The sequence below is a fragment of the Uloborus diversus genome, chromosome 3, assembly GCF_026930045.1.
Source record: "Uloborus diversus isolate 005 chromosome 3, Udiv.v.3.1, whole genome shotgun sequence".
NCBI lineage: Eukaryota > Metazoa > Arthropoda > Arachnida > Araneae > Uloboridae > Uloborus > Uloborus diversus.
In genome coordinates, this window is record NC_072733.1 from 49,754,578 (window position 1) to 49,769,174 (window position 14,597).

Here is a 14,597-nt window from a genome sequence, read left to right on the forward strand (position 1 = left end):
TCAAATGAATAATATAAAAATAATATACTTAAAATGAAAAATGTTAAATTTCTCCAGTTCTGTTAATTCTAGAAAAGTTCTCACAACAGTGCGGTTTTTATTTTTACCAGCTGTATATGCCACTGAAAACATACAATTTCTTTAATTTCTAGAGTGAAGTTAAAAAAAATCTATGACAAATTAGCAAATTTCATTTCAATAATTTTCCACCTTACCTCTACCCAGACCCTTCATTTCTAACATAGGGAGGGGGGGGACAAAGGGTGTATGCTCAATGCAAATTTCATTGAAAAGCAACAAAAGCAATGCCTACTTGATGCTAAATAATTAATTTTTCAAAGGGGGGAGCGATTGACCCACCCCCTTGCCCCTCTAAATGACAGATCTGCCTCTATTGTAGTTGTAATACATTGAAGACCTTATTTGTTTTTATTCATTACGCCAAAAAAAATTTGTTATTGTATGATCAAAGAGTCTTACTATTTCTTGATTCATATTAAGAACAGAAATGGTGTTGGTCCAGGATTTATGCCCTTTCTGCACTAAACAAAAATTGTGGTCCAGAAATAAAGTGCTTTGTTTTACAAGGATTCACTTCCCTTCTGCACTAGTTGATTTCTCTGCATAAAAATGTAGTAAAACCACAGTTAACTCAATTTTGCAAAAAATCTGACACATGCCCTTTCTGAAATAATTGATTCAACTATCAAGTAAAAAAAAATATTTTTTTACATTCAATTTTTCAGTATTTGTCCTTTCTTTTGCTTATGCAACATGAGAAGAGTAGTCTAGATTGGTAGCATATGTAGGTTCTGCATTCCATCAGCTTGGTTTTGATTGGGATAGAAATTTCAGTTCAGTAGTTTATCTTATTTGTAAGATGTCAGACTGAATTCATTTGTGTGAATATAGCACTCTAAATGTTGCAGTTCTTTCTTTACTATTATTTTCATTTTTTAACACCAGCAATTTGGCAACTTTTTTCCTTTGTTCTTGTGAGAGTGTCATTTCACACGAGGGCAATTCCACAAAAAAAAAGTCCTGATCCACCAAAAAAAATTTTTTTACATAATATAGAAACAAAACTTATTTTTTGACAAAAAAAAATGTCAAATGTCACTTTTCAATTTTAGCATCCATTTTGAGTTTAAAATATTTTTATATCAGATTTTTTCCTTATTTGATAACATTTAGACAAAATAAAAAAAAAACGCATTGTTAGTGAAATAAATGTAAGAGCCTTTTTTTTACTTAATAATCTTTTTTTTTTTGGGAAAAACTATCAATTATCATGAACACACATGCTATACTATATTTATGTCGCAATTTTTCTAATTAAAACTTTTGAGAAGTTTTTAACCCCCCTAAATACGCAGGTCACTTTTTATTGGTCAGACATGTAACGCAAAAGGAACACAAGTTTTCCTACAAGGTCAAATTTGGGGATTGGAAGAATAATAACTCATATCATAAATTAACTTGATACATAATACCTGTAAACAGACTTTCATCTTCAAACATTCAGCAGAAATTTTTTAGCGAGGCTTTTTGAAAGACCTCACACACGTAACGCTCCTGAATGGTTTACATTTATAAAACCATCTTTACGTACCATTTTTACAGGAAAAGTACTTTACATAATTCAACTAAAAATATTGTGTTCTGGCACTGAAACCAAGACTCAATGAGTGTTAAAAAAATAATTAATAATAATAATAAATAAATAAATAACTATTGTTTATTTCATACCCAAAGAGCAATTTAAACTAAGTATTCACACTCTACATTAAGATCGAAAGTACAATATTCTATTTACCTTAAATTGCATTTTTTTTTTTTAGTTTTGGTTTTTGAGAAGAGAAGTGAATAAATTCTACAGATAATGTAAAACATTCCAAATAGTTTTAAACCACATAAGTAAGTGTTAAAGTTTGTGACAGTTTATAAGCTTGACATTACTATTTAATTCGTATACAAGTCAATCTTCAAAAAGTGTAACTTTTCTGTCACACGCCTTTTACAGTAAAAACTTTAAGGAACAATTCATTTAACAATGGTTTTTAATTTCATCAAAAATATATCTATTTAAACCTTCCAACAGTTTTCTAATAGCAATTTTTGGTTCACAACATATAAATTCTCGCCTCCGTGGCATGCCACACACCTTGTGTGACTGTTTATGTTGCATAATAACTTGTTGAATTAAAAGTATATACCTATTTATTGATTGTTCCTTTCACAAGTGTCTCAAATACTAATTGTTTAAGTATATTTAATTTTTTAATGTTGTGTTTTAGTTTGTTTTAGTAGAACAAGAAATCTTGTGACACAATAAATTCTCACCTTCATTACCTAATAGTGATGGGCATAATCGAGATCTCGGGAATCGAGTACTTCTGATAATCGAGTGATTGATAATCGAGATCTTTTTAAGTCGATCACTCGAGTGATTGATAATCAAGACCTTTTGAAATCGAGAACTCGAGCGATTGACTTCTCGAGATCTTCCGAATCGAGTACTCGAGCGATTGACTTCTCGAGATCTTTTGAATCGAGTATGCGAGCGATTGACTTCTCGAGATCTTTTGAATCGAGATCTCGAGATGTTTCAAATCGAGATCTCGAGATGTTTCAAATCGAGATCTCGAGACGTTTGAATCGAGTACTCGAGTAGTTCATTTTCTGAGCTTTTCCAAAATTGAGTTGACTGCTACGGGGGTGCCCACTAAAAGGGGGTGGGGCAGCCTGTGCAACTAAAATTTTTAGAGCCGGTTTTTTGAGAGGTTTTTTTTTAATCTCATTTTCGAAAGGGGCAGCCTGCGAAACCGAAATTTTTAGAAGCGGTTTTTTTAGAGTTTTTTTTTTTCAATCTCATTTCGGGAGGGGGGGGGGGAGAGCTCTTTCTAGACGGATGCTCCGTAACATTTGAGAGGGTGCGCCATCGCCCTGCGAAAGGGGGGAGGTGGACTCCCTTGACTTCAGTTGAATTCCCGAGTTGTTTTGGCAGGGGTGCGCTCGAGACAGGAATGTGACATTTAGCCTACCATTTAGGGGTATAATAAGGGGTGAACCCTCCTGGCTTTTAGAAGTTTTAGGTTAAGTTGGGGGGGGGGTATTAACACCCCCCTTTTAGAAGGGGAATCAATACCACTCCCCCCAAATTCCAAGAAAAATTCTAGTTTTTACATTTAAGTGGGTCTAGTTTTTTGTTGTTTTCCGATAAAATTAGCAGATACACCTTTTGTCCCCTTACCCTCCGGTAAAGTTCGAAATGCAAACTTGTTTTAGGGGGTCGATTCGATACATTTTAGTCTTCATTTTGGGGTCGCAATCCTTGGCGGATGCAGGTTCAACTAGATTCCCGGTTAGCTTGTCAGAAACTAGGAGCTCGGCATTTGGGTGACTGAGTGATTTATTCGAACGGTCATGCATTTAAACTAATGATTTTCAGTTATCACGTGATTATTTCGAATGGTTTCAGACTCTCAAACACGAAGTTAATAATGTAAACAAGTAGGGGAATAGTTGCTCTGCGCAAAAGTACTCATTCTTTCCTAGCTTATAGCTTTGCTTTTTTTTTTTTTTTTGATGTTCTTGTTGAGAGTAGTTGAGTATATTTATCTGATTAATACATGAGGAGGGAGGGTAAAATATTTCTGATTGGGTTTTCCAGAGGATTGGGATTCCTGGCACATTGAAAAGTGTACAAGTGTGGCTTGAAGTGCATTGAAGTTCATGAGTATTTTTTTTCTTTCTTGATCCGCTCTTTTTTATTTTTCTTTTTCATTCGTCGACTTTAGGAATACGCAATAACAGTAAAAGTGTTGGGAGTGACGTTGAAATGTTTCTGAGTGCATTAAAAAGAAATATTGAAGTTTGTCGTGTGGGATTAATTTTAGCTTCCACTCTTCGGCCCAATTTTTAAATAAAAATTACATTTTATACCGATTGTTTTTTTTTTTTGAAATTCTATACGCAAGATATTTGTGACTTCTTGTGTGCGTAGCATTTATTTTCGCGTGGGTAGTTAAATTTAAATATTTTGCTTGTTTTACTCGCTTCTGTTTATGTCATATTCCTTATAGTTTCGTAAATGTTGATTAGTATATTATTTACTCAACTTAAAAATTTTCAGTCAATTAATGTGCTGATTTTATGTTTTTTTTTTTTTTTTTTGTAAAGTTGAGGCAAAACTGCTGAAAATGCTTAGGCTCGCAACGGTCCATTTCGGAACTTAAGGTTCCGTAGCTACGTTTCATTTTCCGTGCGCTGGTCCTCAAATAGGTTAAAATTGATTGTCAAGTTTCTCTGAAAAGCAAATTACGTATTCGGTTTTCAAATCATCCGAGATGCTCGATAACTGAGCATTCCACAACAAACAATATATTATACAAGAGAGAGCGCGGGGGAGGGGGGTAAATGGCGCAGACCGCGCCATTGAAGTTTTGAAGAGGAGAGGGTAACTTAAGCGGGCTTTAATTTATTTTAGGGGGTTCAACGTCGCATTTGAGGGATGAGTGTCATCGTCATGGGGGGGGGGGGGGGGGCACCACTGAATTATAAACACCTTGCGTTTAAACATTTCATAAATGTTTTAACATAGCTGTCACGGCGTTAACAATCGCTTTAAAACGTTTACTCAACAAAGTGTGCTCTCTGAGTAACCCCATTAGAAAAAAAGCAGAAGCAAATATTTGGTTCAATAACTTTATAGAATGACAGGGGTGACACATTTGAGAAGCAATTATTTGATTCTAAAACCTTATAGAATGACAGGGGTGTCCGTCCGTCCCCTGTGCGAGCTTTTTATGACAATCCCCCCTCCCCCAAGAAATGATGATCCGGAAAAGGGCTAAGACTACATTAAATTTTCAATTACACGGTTTGTACCATACCGGTCAAGGGCGCCCATATGCAAAATTTTAAGGGGCGGGGCTCAGATATTTTCCCCATGGTTTAATAGGATATTTCCCCCATAGAAACCGATTTCAGTACAGATTAGAATTATTAAAATTTGACATTTTTAATAACTTATTGATTAATTGTGCTGGAGAAGAAATGATTTTACATTTTTGCAAAAAAAAAAAGTACTAAAAGCAAGGATGTCCTAATTTCAAAGAAGGGAGAGGGTGCTTGAGCCCCCACTTGCCCCCCCCCCCCCTATATGTAAGCCCTTGATACCGGTTTAATATATTTTTAAGTTTAACAACTCTCAAGTTTAAACCTGCTAGTGTCGCCCAACGACTTGCCCATATTATCATTATCCCTCACTTTTTAATAAAAATTGTACATACGTACGTATTTAATCTTAATAACTGTCAAGTTCAAAACAGTATGGAAAGCGTTTCTCTATCCTTTGCTTCAAGATTTCACCACCGGATCACACCAGGGGCGGATACAGAAAACCATTTGAAGGGGGGTGGGGGTCATGCTGAAGAAAGCCCCCCCCCATGAACGAAATTCCCGTTTTAAGTACGAAAAAATTCTGAAACTTTTTTGGGGGTCAATAAAAAGCCCCAAATCGGTCAGGAATAAGGCACATAATTGGGGATAAACGTTGCAAATTAATTTCATAAGCAATAAAACAAAGTAGTAGTTCAAATATTTTCTTTGAAAAATAATTGATGTATTGAAAAGATAAGACACTGTCGTCGTTTGCATTTTATGCATAAATTATTTGATCACAATGTGTACGGATACTATTCTCGAGAGCTCAGGGGGGGGTCACGACCCCCACGACCCTCCATTGTATCCGCCACTCACACAACACATGCCCCTCCATAAATCTGCTCATATGATAATTAACAATTTTCCTTCTAAAAATATCGTTCGATTATTAAGGAATCTCTCAATTATCGAAAATTCGAAGCCAAACATTCAACTATTACCCCATTCCAATAAAGCAAGAGAAAAGCAATCATTCGATTTTAAAAATCATTCCAAATCTATCCATTTCAAGAGCAAATGAAGCTCTTCCCCTAAGAGCAATACCCCCAAAAGAGACAAAATCCCCTAAAAATTACAATCCCGCAGTTTACGTCAAAACTCCCCTCCCCTCCCCTCTTATTTGCACCCATAGGGATGAATTACATGAGAAGTTAACCACTTGTTTTATTAAGAAATAACTAAGTATCTTTGTGCCGAGAAGTAAAATGAAATAACAAACGTTTTGTATCCCAAATATACAGAGTACTGCAGAAACGTGTTTTGGAGTTTTAAGGTACCCTTTTTTCAACAAAATAGTAAGCTTTTTCACATAAGGGGCCATTCCTTTGTTACATATGGATGATTTTGGCCATTTTTGACCCCTTCCCCCCATGTAAGGGTACGTAAGGTTTTTCAAACCCCTCCCCCTATTCTTACGTAAGATTCCATTTCGTTTTTAGAAATAATGAAATAACTAATCTAATATCACTGGAATCAAAATTTAATTCACTATTATTAAATTAAACCTTTTTGCGTGAAGAAATATTTACTAAAAAGTTGGAATATAGACTGAATGTGTTTTCGACATTTTTTTGTATATAATGCGATAGTAGTTTAAAATAAAACATGCCATACATAGTGCAATTCTTTTATTATGTTTTACATAATTAATTCTTCGTAAAACAAATAAAAAACAGTCATCCTAATACGTTTTTATTTTCCAGACGCAAATGAAACATCGGCTTGGAAAATACTGCTTAAGAATGCGTTTGAACCCCTCTCCCCCCCAAAGTATGCAGACATTTTTCCACCCCCACCCCCACGAGACCCTTACGTAATTAATGAATGGTCCGTAAAGACATCCAGTAATGTCCTTACATCCACAATCTCACTATTTTGCTTTGAAAAAGGGTTCCTTGAAACCCCGAAACACGTGACCTGTATATTTGGGCTCTAAAAATTACACTTGTATCATTACCCAATCGTATAGTCAAAGGTGAAGCATTCAACAGTATACATTCGATTATAACACTATTCGAATGAAACATTCGAAAGGCAATTATTTGATTGTAATACCATTTAGATCGCAAGGGGATCTATTCCTCAAGTGTGCTGGCACACTTTTTAAAACTAGGGATCCTCTCTCCCCCTCAAGAAGGACACTCACTAAAAAAGTCTAACCTCCATTAGAAATTTCAATGGCGCAGTCTGCGCAATGACCCACCTCCCCTGTGGGTTCCTCAGCGCAGCCCGTCTTTCTGGGGGAAGGGTTAAAAGGTTTCAATGCAAATTTTTTCGGAAGACAGAAAAAAACCATGCTCATTCATAAGTAAAATCATTAACTTTTCAAAGCCAGCCCTTTGACCGCCTAAATGACGGATCCGCCCCTGCAACTAAAACATTTCAGAAGCAAGGGTGCTCACCCGCCCTGAGGTCAAGGCCCCCCCCACCCTCAATATTGCAGAGACCTCCCCCAACAAATGAGAAAAATACCCCTTAAAACACCCCCCTAAAAATGTCAATAGCACAGTCTGCGCCATGACCAACCCCCCCCCCTCCATAGGTGGGAACCCTTGTCAGAAGTCAACTATATTGAGAGGTTCATTCTATTATCAAATCGATGGAAGAATAACACTGCTCGAGTGATTGACATCTCGAGAACTCAACATCTCAAGAAGTTCAAAGCGAGAACTCGAGCAGTTGATCGCTCGAGAACTCGGAAAGTGACAATCGAGAACTCGAGCAGTTGATCGCTCGAGTTCTCAGAAAGTGATAATCGAGAACTCGAGAAGTTCATCGCTCGAGAACTCGAAAAGTGATAATCGAGTACTCGAGAAGTTCATCGCTCGAGAACTCGAGAAGTGATAATCGAGAACTCGAGATACGATAATCGAGAACTCGTGGTAATCGAGTTCTTGAATGATCTTGAATAATCGAGTGATTCGATTATGAGAACTCGATTATGCCCATCACTATTATCTACACAGTAAATGCCATTCCTCATTAATACGTGGCAGTAATGAAGGGGTCATAGCGCATTTCAAGGGTCAAAGAGTAGAACATTTTCACAAAAAAGTAGGAAAAGTAGGACAAAAAAAGTAGCAAAAAGTAGGACCAGTATTTTAATGCAAAAATAGAAAATTTTCAAAACAATTAAAAAGTAATTGATCATTATTTTTCATGAAAAACTTCCTTTCATATTTTTAACTCCCCAGTACATATCTTATATGCAAAACCTAAAAATAAATGTACAAACAAACAAAAAACATTATATTTAACTGGAGTACTATATACACACTTTTTTAGGTCAACTTCTTAAACGAGTTATTAGAAATAACATTTCTTTAGCATGAAATCAAAAGATATGTACATTACTGATATGTAAGCAGTAATAGATTGTCGACCCCAGAAAGTTCAAATTATAAGTAAAACTTGTAACGTTTTAGAGTTGTTAGTACTTAAGGCTTTGTTATTTTAATTATAAGTTAAATGCCTTATCCTAGAGCTCAGTTACATTTCCACTAAAGTGATTCTTTTAACTAAAAATTTTACTAACTCTAAATTGTATATTACCTTTTTAAAATACAGTGGCCGCCGCTTATATGAATCACATTTGTACTAAACAGTTTTGATTCCATAAAGAGGCTGATTCAATTAACCTGCGTCCACTGTACAAATATGTATATTTAACTAAAAAATGATAAGAAATATAATAGTTTGTCCACTGTAATAGGAAATTAGAGTTCAATGTTTCAAAAGAGTTGAAGTATTACTAGTAACTTAAAATTAACATAACAAAGCCTTAAGCACTAACAACTCTAAAACGTTACAAGTTTTACTTATAATTTGCAGTTTCTGGAGTCGACAATCTAATATTGCTTATACATCAGTAATGTACATATCTTTTGATTTCATGCTAAAGAACTTTACTGAATAATATGTAAAGTTATACCACTACGCAAAAAAAAGGGATAACCCCTCAAAAGTAATGGTGCACCACCCTAAATACCAAATACCCCCCCCCCAAAAAAAAGAAAAATACCTCTTAAAACACCCACCTCCTAAAAATTTCAATGCCGCAGTCTGCGCTATTTTGGGATTTTTGCATTGCTGTACTATTGAAATGGATGAATATTTTGAAATTAAGAAAAAACTTTATGTGTTATTGATATCACCCTCGAAGTTAAATTTAATCAAAATCTACTATTGTGCAGCCTAGCCAAGAATGCCTGGTGGGAGGTCGCTGTGACCTTCCAAAATATTTCATTATACGGCAAATTTTGTCTGGCGATTCGGGAAATTTAGGACATTGCTGCACTTCTGTAATACCCAAATGTCTTTTTATTAGTTATGTTTATGTGTCTGTATTTTAAGATCTGCCCATCCCAAAAATTAAAGCTCGGGGAGCCCAAGTCAAGCTATTGTCAGTGGCAAGAGCGTTTAAAGAAATTATGATACAACTTCGATACAATTTTAGAACATTTTTAGAAAAATCAAAATAAAGTTCAAACAATATTAAATATTGCAGAATTAGGGGGGGGGCGGGGGGGGGCTCGTACATGATAACCATTTTGAAGCATTTTATTGTGCTTTAAGTGCTACTATATCTAAAAATCTAGCTATTTAAAGAAGGCAAAAAGTTTGAATTGTTCTCAGTAGTTTGTATGCAACAAAATATTTTAGCTCAGAAAAAACATGAAATTTCTAACTTAAAACTTTTTTACTTTAAAAAGTTTTATTTCTCTGATATATAACTAAACTTCATTCTGCCACACTGAAAATTATATCTATTTTACAAAACTCTTGAATTTTAAGAAAATGTAACAGAAACAAAAAGTGTAGGAGAAAATTCTGCTTTTTTAACTGTAGTTCAAATTGAAATCCAAAATAATAACTATATTACACACCAGCAAAAAAAAAAAAAAAAAAAAACATGTACATAATCAAGTATAATTATCAAAAGTTTGTATTTATATTGATAGATTTTTTTATCAGATACTTTTTTTTTAACCAAAGTTGTTTCTTAATATACAAACAGTAGAATTTAGAGGAAATTGCAAGCATGTATAACTTTGTGAAATAATCCCCATAGCACCAACAGCTCTGAAACTTCACATAAAGTTCAAATGTGTGCTCCTCAAAGCCCAAATTCTATATTTCTAATTAATTTTTTTCTTAATTAAATGTTTTATGTGATTTTTTGCCCTTTTTGTGTTTACTTTGTCACAAATCCCCAACCAATCGCGCCAAGAAAATTTCTTTTGTATTATAGTGTAGGGAATTTAATTTCAAATAATGATGAATGAAAAAATTTTGAAAACTAACCAATTTTTTAATTTTTTATGAATTTTTGAAAAAACCTATATGTTGCGTTTTACCCTGGGTTTAACATTTTTCTAAACATATCCCACCAAAAGAATGAGAGATTTCTTTCTGAAAATTTAGCATGCAGTAGTCAAAACATTTCAACCTCTTCATTTTTTTTTTTTTTTTTCAAAAATATGAAATAGCTTTTTTTTTTTTACAATTTTTTAAATTCAAAGTGACATATTTTATCTTCTACCATCGTTAGGATCAGGGGAGGGGGGAACTTTCTTCCTTGTATCTATTTCAGTGAGGGATTTTTTTTTTCTTTTGCAAACGCTACTTTTTGCACACTACACTACTTTTTGCACACTACGGGGGAACAAGGAGAGAGCTTTTCTTCTAGCTATTTAATTAAAAGAATAAAGCATACAGTTTTTTGAAAACTGGAGATAGATCTAAAGAATAGTTTATTCTAATTAATATTGATATAGACAAATATAGATTGTTTAATATTGCTTCCAAATTTATTCAAGAAGCCGCCGAAGGCGGCAACCTTGGCATTCAAGGGCAAACCAGCTGGTCACTACTTTTTGCACACTACGGGGGAACAAGGAGAGAGCTTTTCTTCTAGCTATTTAATTAAAAGAATAAAGCGTACAGTTTTTTGAAAACTGGAGATAGATCTAAAGAATAGTTTATTCTAATTAATATTGATATAGACAAATATAGATTGTTTAATATTGCTTCCAAATTTATTCAAGCAGCCACCGAAGGCGGCAACCTTGGCATTCAAGGGCAAACCAGCTGGTCGCTACAGGCAGCTAGTATTAAACATAATCAATTTACAATTAACAAATTTTCATTTTCTGAATGCAAGTTTCTTGAAATCACATCAAGTTTGAAGTCTTCTGAAGGAATTTCAAGCAAAATTCTAAAGGAAAATCAAGCTAAAATGTAGGATAAGTAGGAATTTTTAGCTGAAAAGTAGGAACTTTTGCTGAAAAGTAGGACATTTCCAACTCAAGTAGGAAAATGTATTAATAATCGGAAAATTAGGACGAAAATGAGCCCTGGTAATGACATCAAATTTTATTTTCCATGATACAAGGGGGCCCCCTTGATTATTTTCAGCAATTTGTGACATTTTGTCGAAAAACAAAAAGCTAGATTTTGATTCAAAAATTTAGTATGGTTATTCTGATTTTTCACCTCCGTGAAATTGAATTTCAGGGATGTAAATTAATGTAAAAAAAGAAGTGAACATGTTTTCATATGTTTAATATGTGCAGATAGTAGCAACAAAAAAAAAAATTCCCTGAAAAATAAATGTATTAGGCCTATATTAATGGAAAATTCCTCACCTCCGTGAATCTCAATTCCGTGACAGACCTTATCAATGTAATTATTTCTAAGGTGAAATTAAATGATGGAGGAGAAATACATCAATAATAGGCATTCTACCAAAATTAAAAATTGCCAGTGTATCCTTAAATTTAATGAATACAATTTTTAACATACATTTGAAACTACTAATTAAGCTGTATTTTAATTAAGACTTTGATATTGTATTCCCACTAATCATTAAAATAGCTGATTGTTTGCACAATTAACAAAATTACTACTCTGATATTAAATTGGCCTCAATTTTGAAATATTAAAAGTCTTCTCTTTTTTATTTCTATGAAAAAGGCATTTTTTATATTTTTTCTATTTATGAGTAAAATAATTGGAACTTAGCTGGGCCATTGTTTATGGTTACTTCTAGTAGGTAACTCTTTCATGTAAGAATGAAAAAAGAGAAAACAAGAGGTTTCGAAATTGAAAAATAATTGCGTTCAAAAGTTACGTTTTCTGGAGAATGACCCATACAAATTAAAATTAATTTCACTTCATTCTTTGTTTAGTGAATATACCCTTTCAGTTTAAGTATTCACTGGCTGCGTTGCCCGGTGTTGCACGGTCTACCTCAAAAATGAGTGTTGTGTCACATTTGTGACACAACTATCACACTTGTGAGAGTTGTCACTTGTGTGTCACACAAGTGACACATTTTCAGCAATCAGGCTTAAATAAAAGAAAAAAAAATAGTTTAAAACTCCCCCACCAATGTGTAGAAAAGAGCAGTTTTATTCCTCAAATTTTAAATTCAGACGTCTTAGGCTTTTTTTAATTCAAAAAATGCTATCATTGTTATTAATAGGCCTAACTATCCCGTTTCACGGATTTTCTGGCAAAAAAACCCCTAATGGAGGGATCGACCTCCCCTAGGTTTGCAAAAATACCCCTATGGTTTTCTTGAGCATCAAAGGACCTCTGCGCCAAACTTGGCAAAGATTCGATGTAAGCAAAATTTTAATTAGGAAAATCCCTATAGAGGAGGAAGTTACAGTCCCCTGGGGGGACAAAAATTTCCATGTGAGTTCTTGAGCACCAAAGAACCTCTGCGCAATTTGGCAAAGATCTGAAGCAAACTAGATTTTTATTAGGAAATATCTCTCAACTGCTGCACGCGGTCACACACATAATGCTCTAATGTTACACACCATAACGCTAATAAAATATTTTTTATTGCTATTGTATGAGCTTTAGAAAAAAATTATGGAATACTTACTTCGTATATTTATACCCATGCACAAAAAATACTGCTCATTTACCTTTAGAAACTTCACAGGAAATTACAAAATAATATAACGGACAGCTTATTTTCAGATTGTTCGAGTCACACATGTAATGCTGCATTTAAAATTCTATTTAAAAAATAAAACTATCCTATGAAAAAAAAGTTGCCACCTAAAAACTCTTACATATGTTCTGTAACTTCAACAGAAACAATTAAGAGATACGCTAGAATGGCCCCTGACTGCTATTAGTCAAGAAATAGTAACTTTGTTCTTATTTTACAAGAGCATTTCTAAAAGCATATTTAAATATTTAATAAAATAAGCAAGAAGTAGTTCATTAATAACACCCCAAGCATATGAAAATGCATCACATGTGACAAAAAAATTATCGCAGTAAAATACCGAGAAAACAGAATTTCAATGTTTTCGCAAACTTAATTAAAACGTTAAAAAATAGAAAATTCCCAAAACTACTCATTTGTGGCAAGGGAAGGAATTGCACCACAGGCTTCAAATTTTTAATTGAAACTTAGTACCACCAATGGTACCTTTTCCACACCACTCATCATTGAAAATGTATTTTAATTTTTTTCTTTTACTAATTTTGCTAAAAATAATAAAAAAACAACAACATTTGGTCAAGACTTCAACATAGTTGTAGCAGATCAAGAAATTGTCGAAAAATTTTCATGTGCACTTTGTACCATCAATGGTCTCTTTTCCGCACTACCCATCATCAAAAATTGAAAAACAAATTTTTGGGCTCTCCCTAAAATTCACTATTATACCTAAAAATCAAAACTTATTTTTAGTAACTACAATTTTGATCTCACATTATAAATGAATTACTTTGTTACACTTTCAGTAACTCACTATCAAGTAATTATTATTTAGATAAATTTGATAATCATTATCAAAAAACGGTTTTTCAATTTCTTACACAGTCTTAAACTAAAATATATATTTACCTTTCCTCCATTATTTGAAGTATAAAACTCCTTTTTGGGAAAATCAGTTAATTGCCTAAAATGAAAACAACATGTTAATCCTAAAAGAAAAAGAAACAAGCAGTAAAAACTAAAAAACTTTATTTGATGTTTTTAAACAAAAAACATGCACATGAAATTTTAATTCTAATAGTTATCCATACAGAAATTCATCATAACAGTGAAAACTGAAAAACATTAAAATATATATTTATTTTTCTTAGATAACTTATCACAAAGACTTAAATTTCCTCTGATGAAAACTGGACGCAGGTAGCTTTAAGTGTTTCATAACAATTAATTCTGGCATTATTTTCAGGGATTGAAAGCGTTGAGACACAAATTATTTCTCAACAAGATAGTCCTCTTTCCCATTGATTAGAATAAAGTCAAATACAACAACAAGCTCGGGTCTAAAGTGTTAGTTACATCGTTTTGTTTCTTGTTAGACTTAAAAAGTCAAGTTAGATTTACGATAAGAACTATATTTGTTTTTAAGTTTAAAACTTTTTTAAAATACTTGAAGAGTAAAAAATGAAATGGTGATTTATGTTATTTTTCTTTTCTAAAATTATTCACTACATTATTTGTAACATTTTTCGTAAATCTAGCAATTGGTCATAAAGGAAAACTTTAAATGCAACAAAAATAAATATATTCATGCAGTCATATAACATTTATGCATGGTCACAAAAACGAATAAATAAGAATTTCTTTATGCAAGAAATGATGCAAAAGTGAAAAAAAAAAAAAAAAA

General features: G+C 33.3%; 1 protein-coding gene across 1 annotated transcript in view; it reads right to left on the reverse strand.

The window, feature by feature from the left end:
• Positions 1 to 14,597, reverse strand: part of LOC129218733 (uncharacterized) — a 126,435-nt gene that overhangs the window by 72,978 nt on the left and 38,860 nt on the right. Inside the window, exon 7 of the mRNA XM_054853056.1 lies at positions 13,823 to 13,877. Coding sequence (XP_054709031.1) covers positions 13,823 to 13,877 — 55 coding nt within the window. The remainder of the gene's footprint in view (positions 1 to 13,822; positions 13,878 to 14,597) is intronic.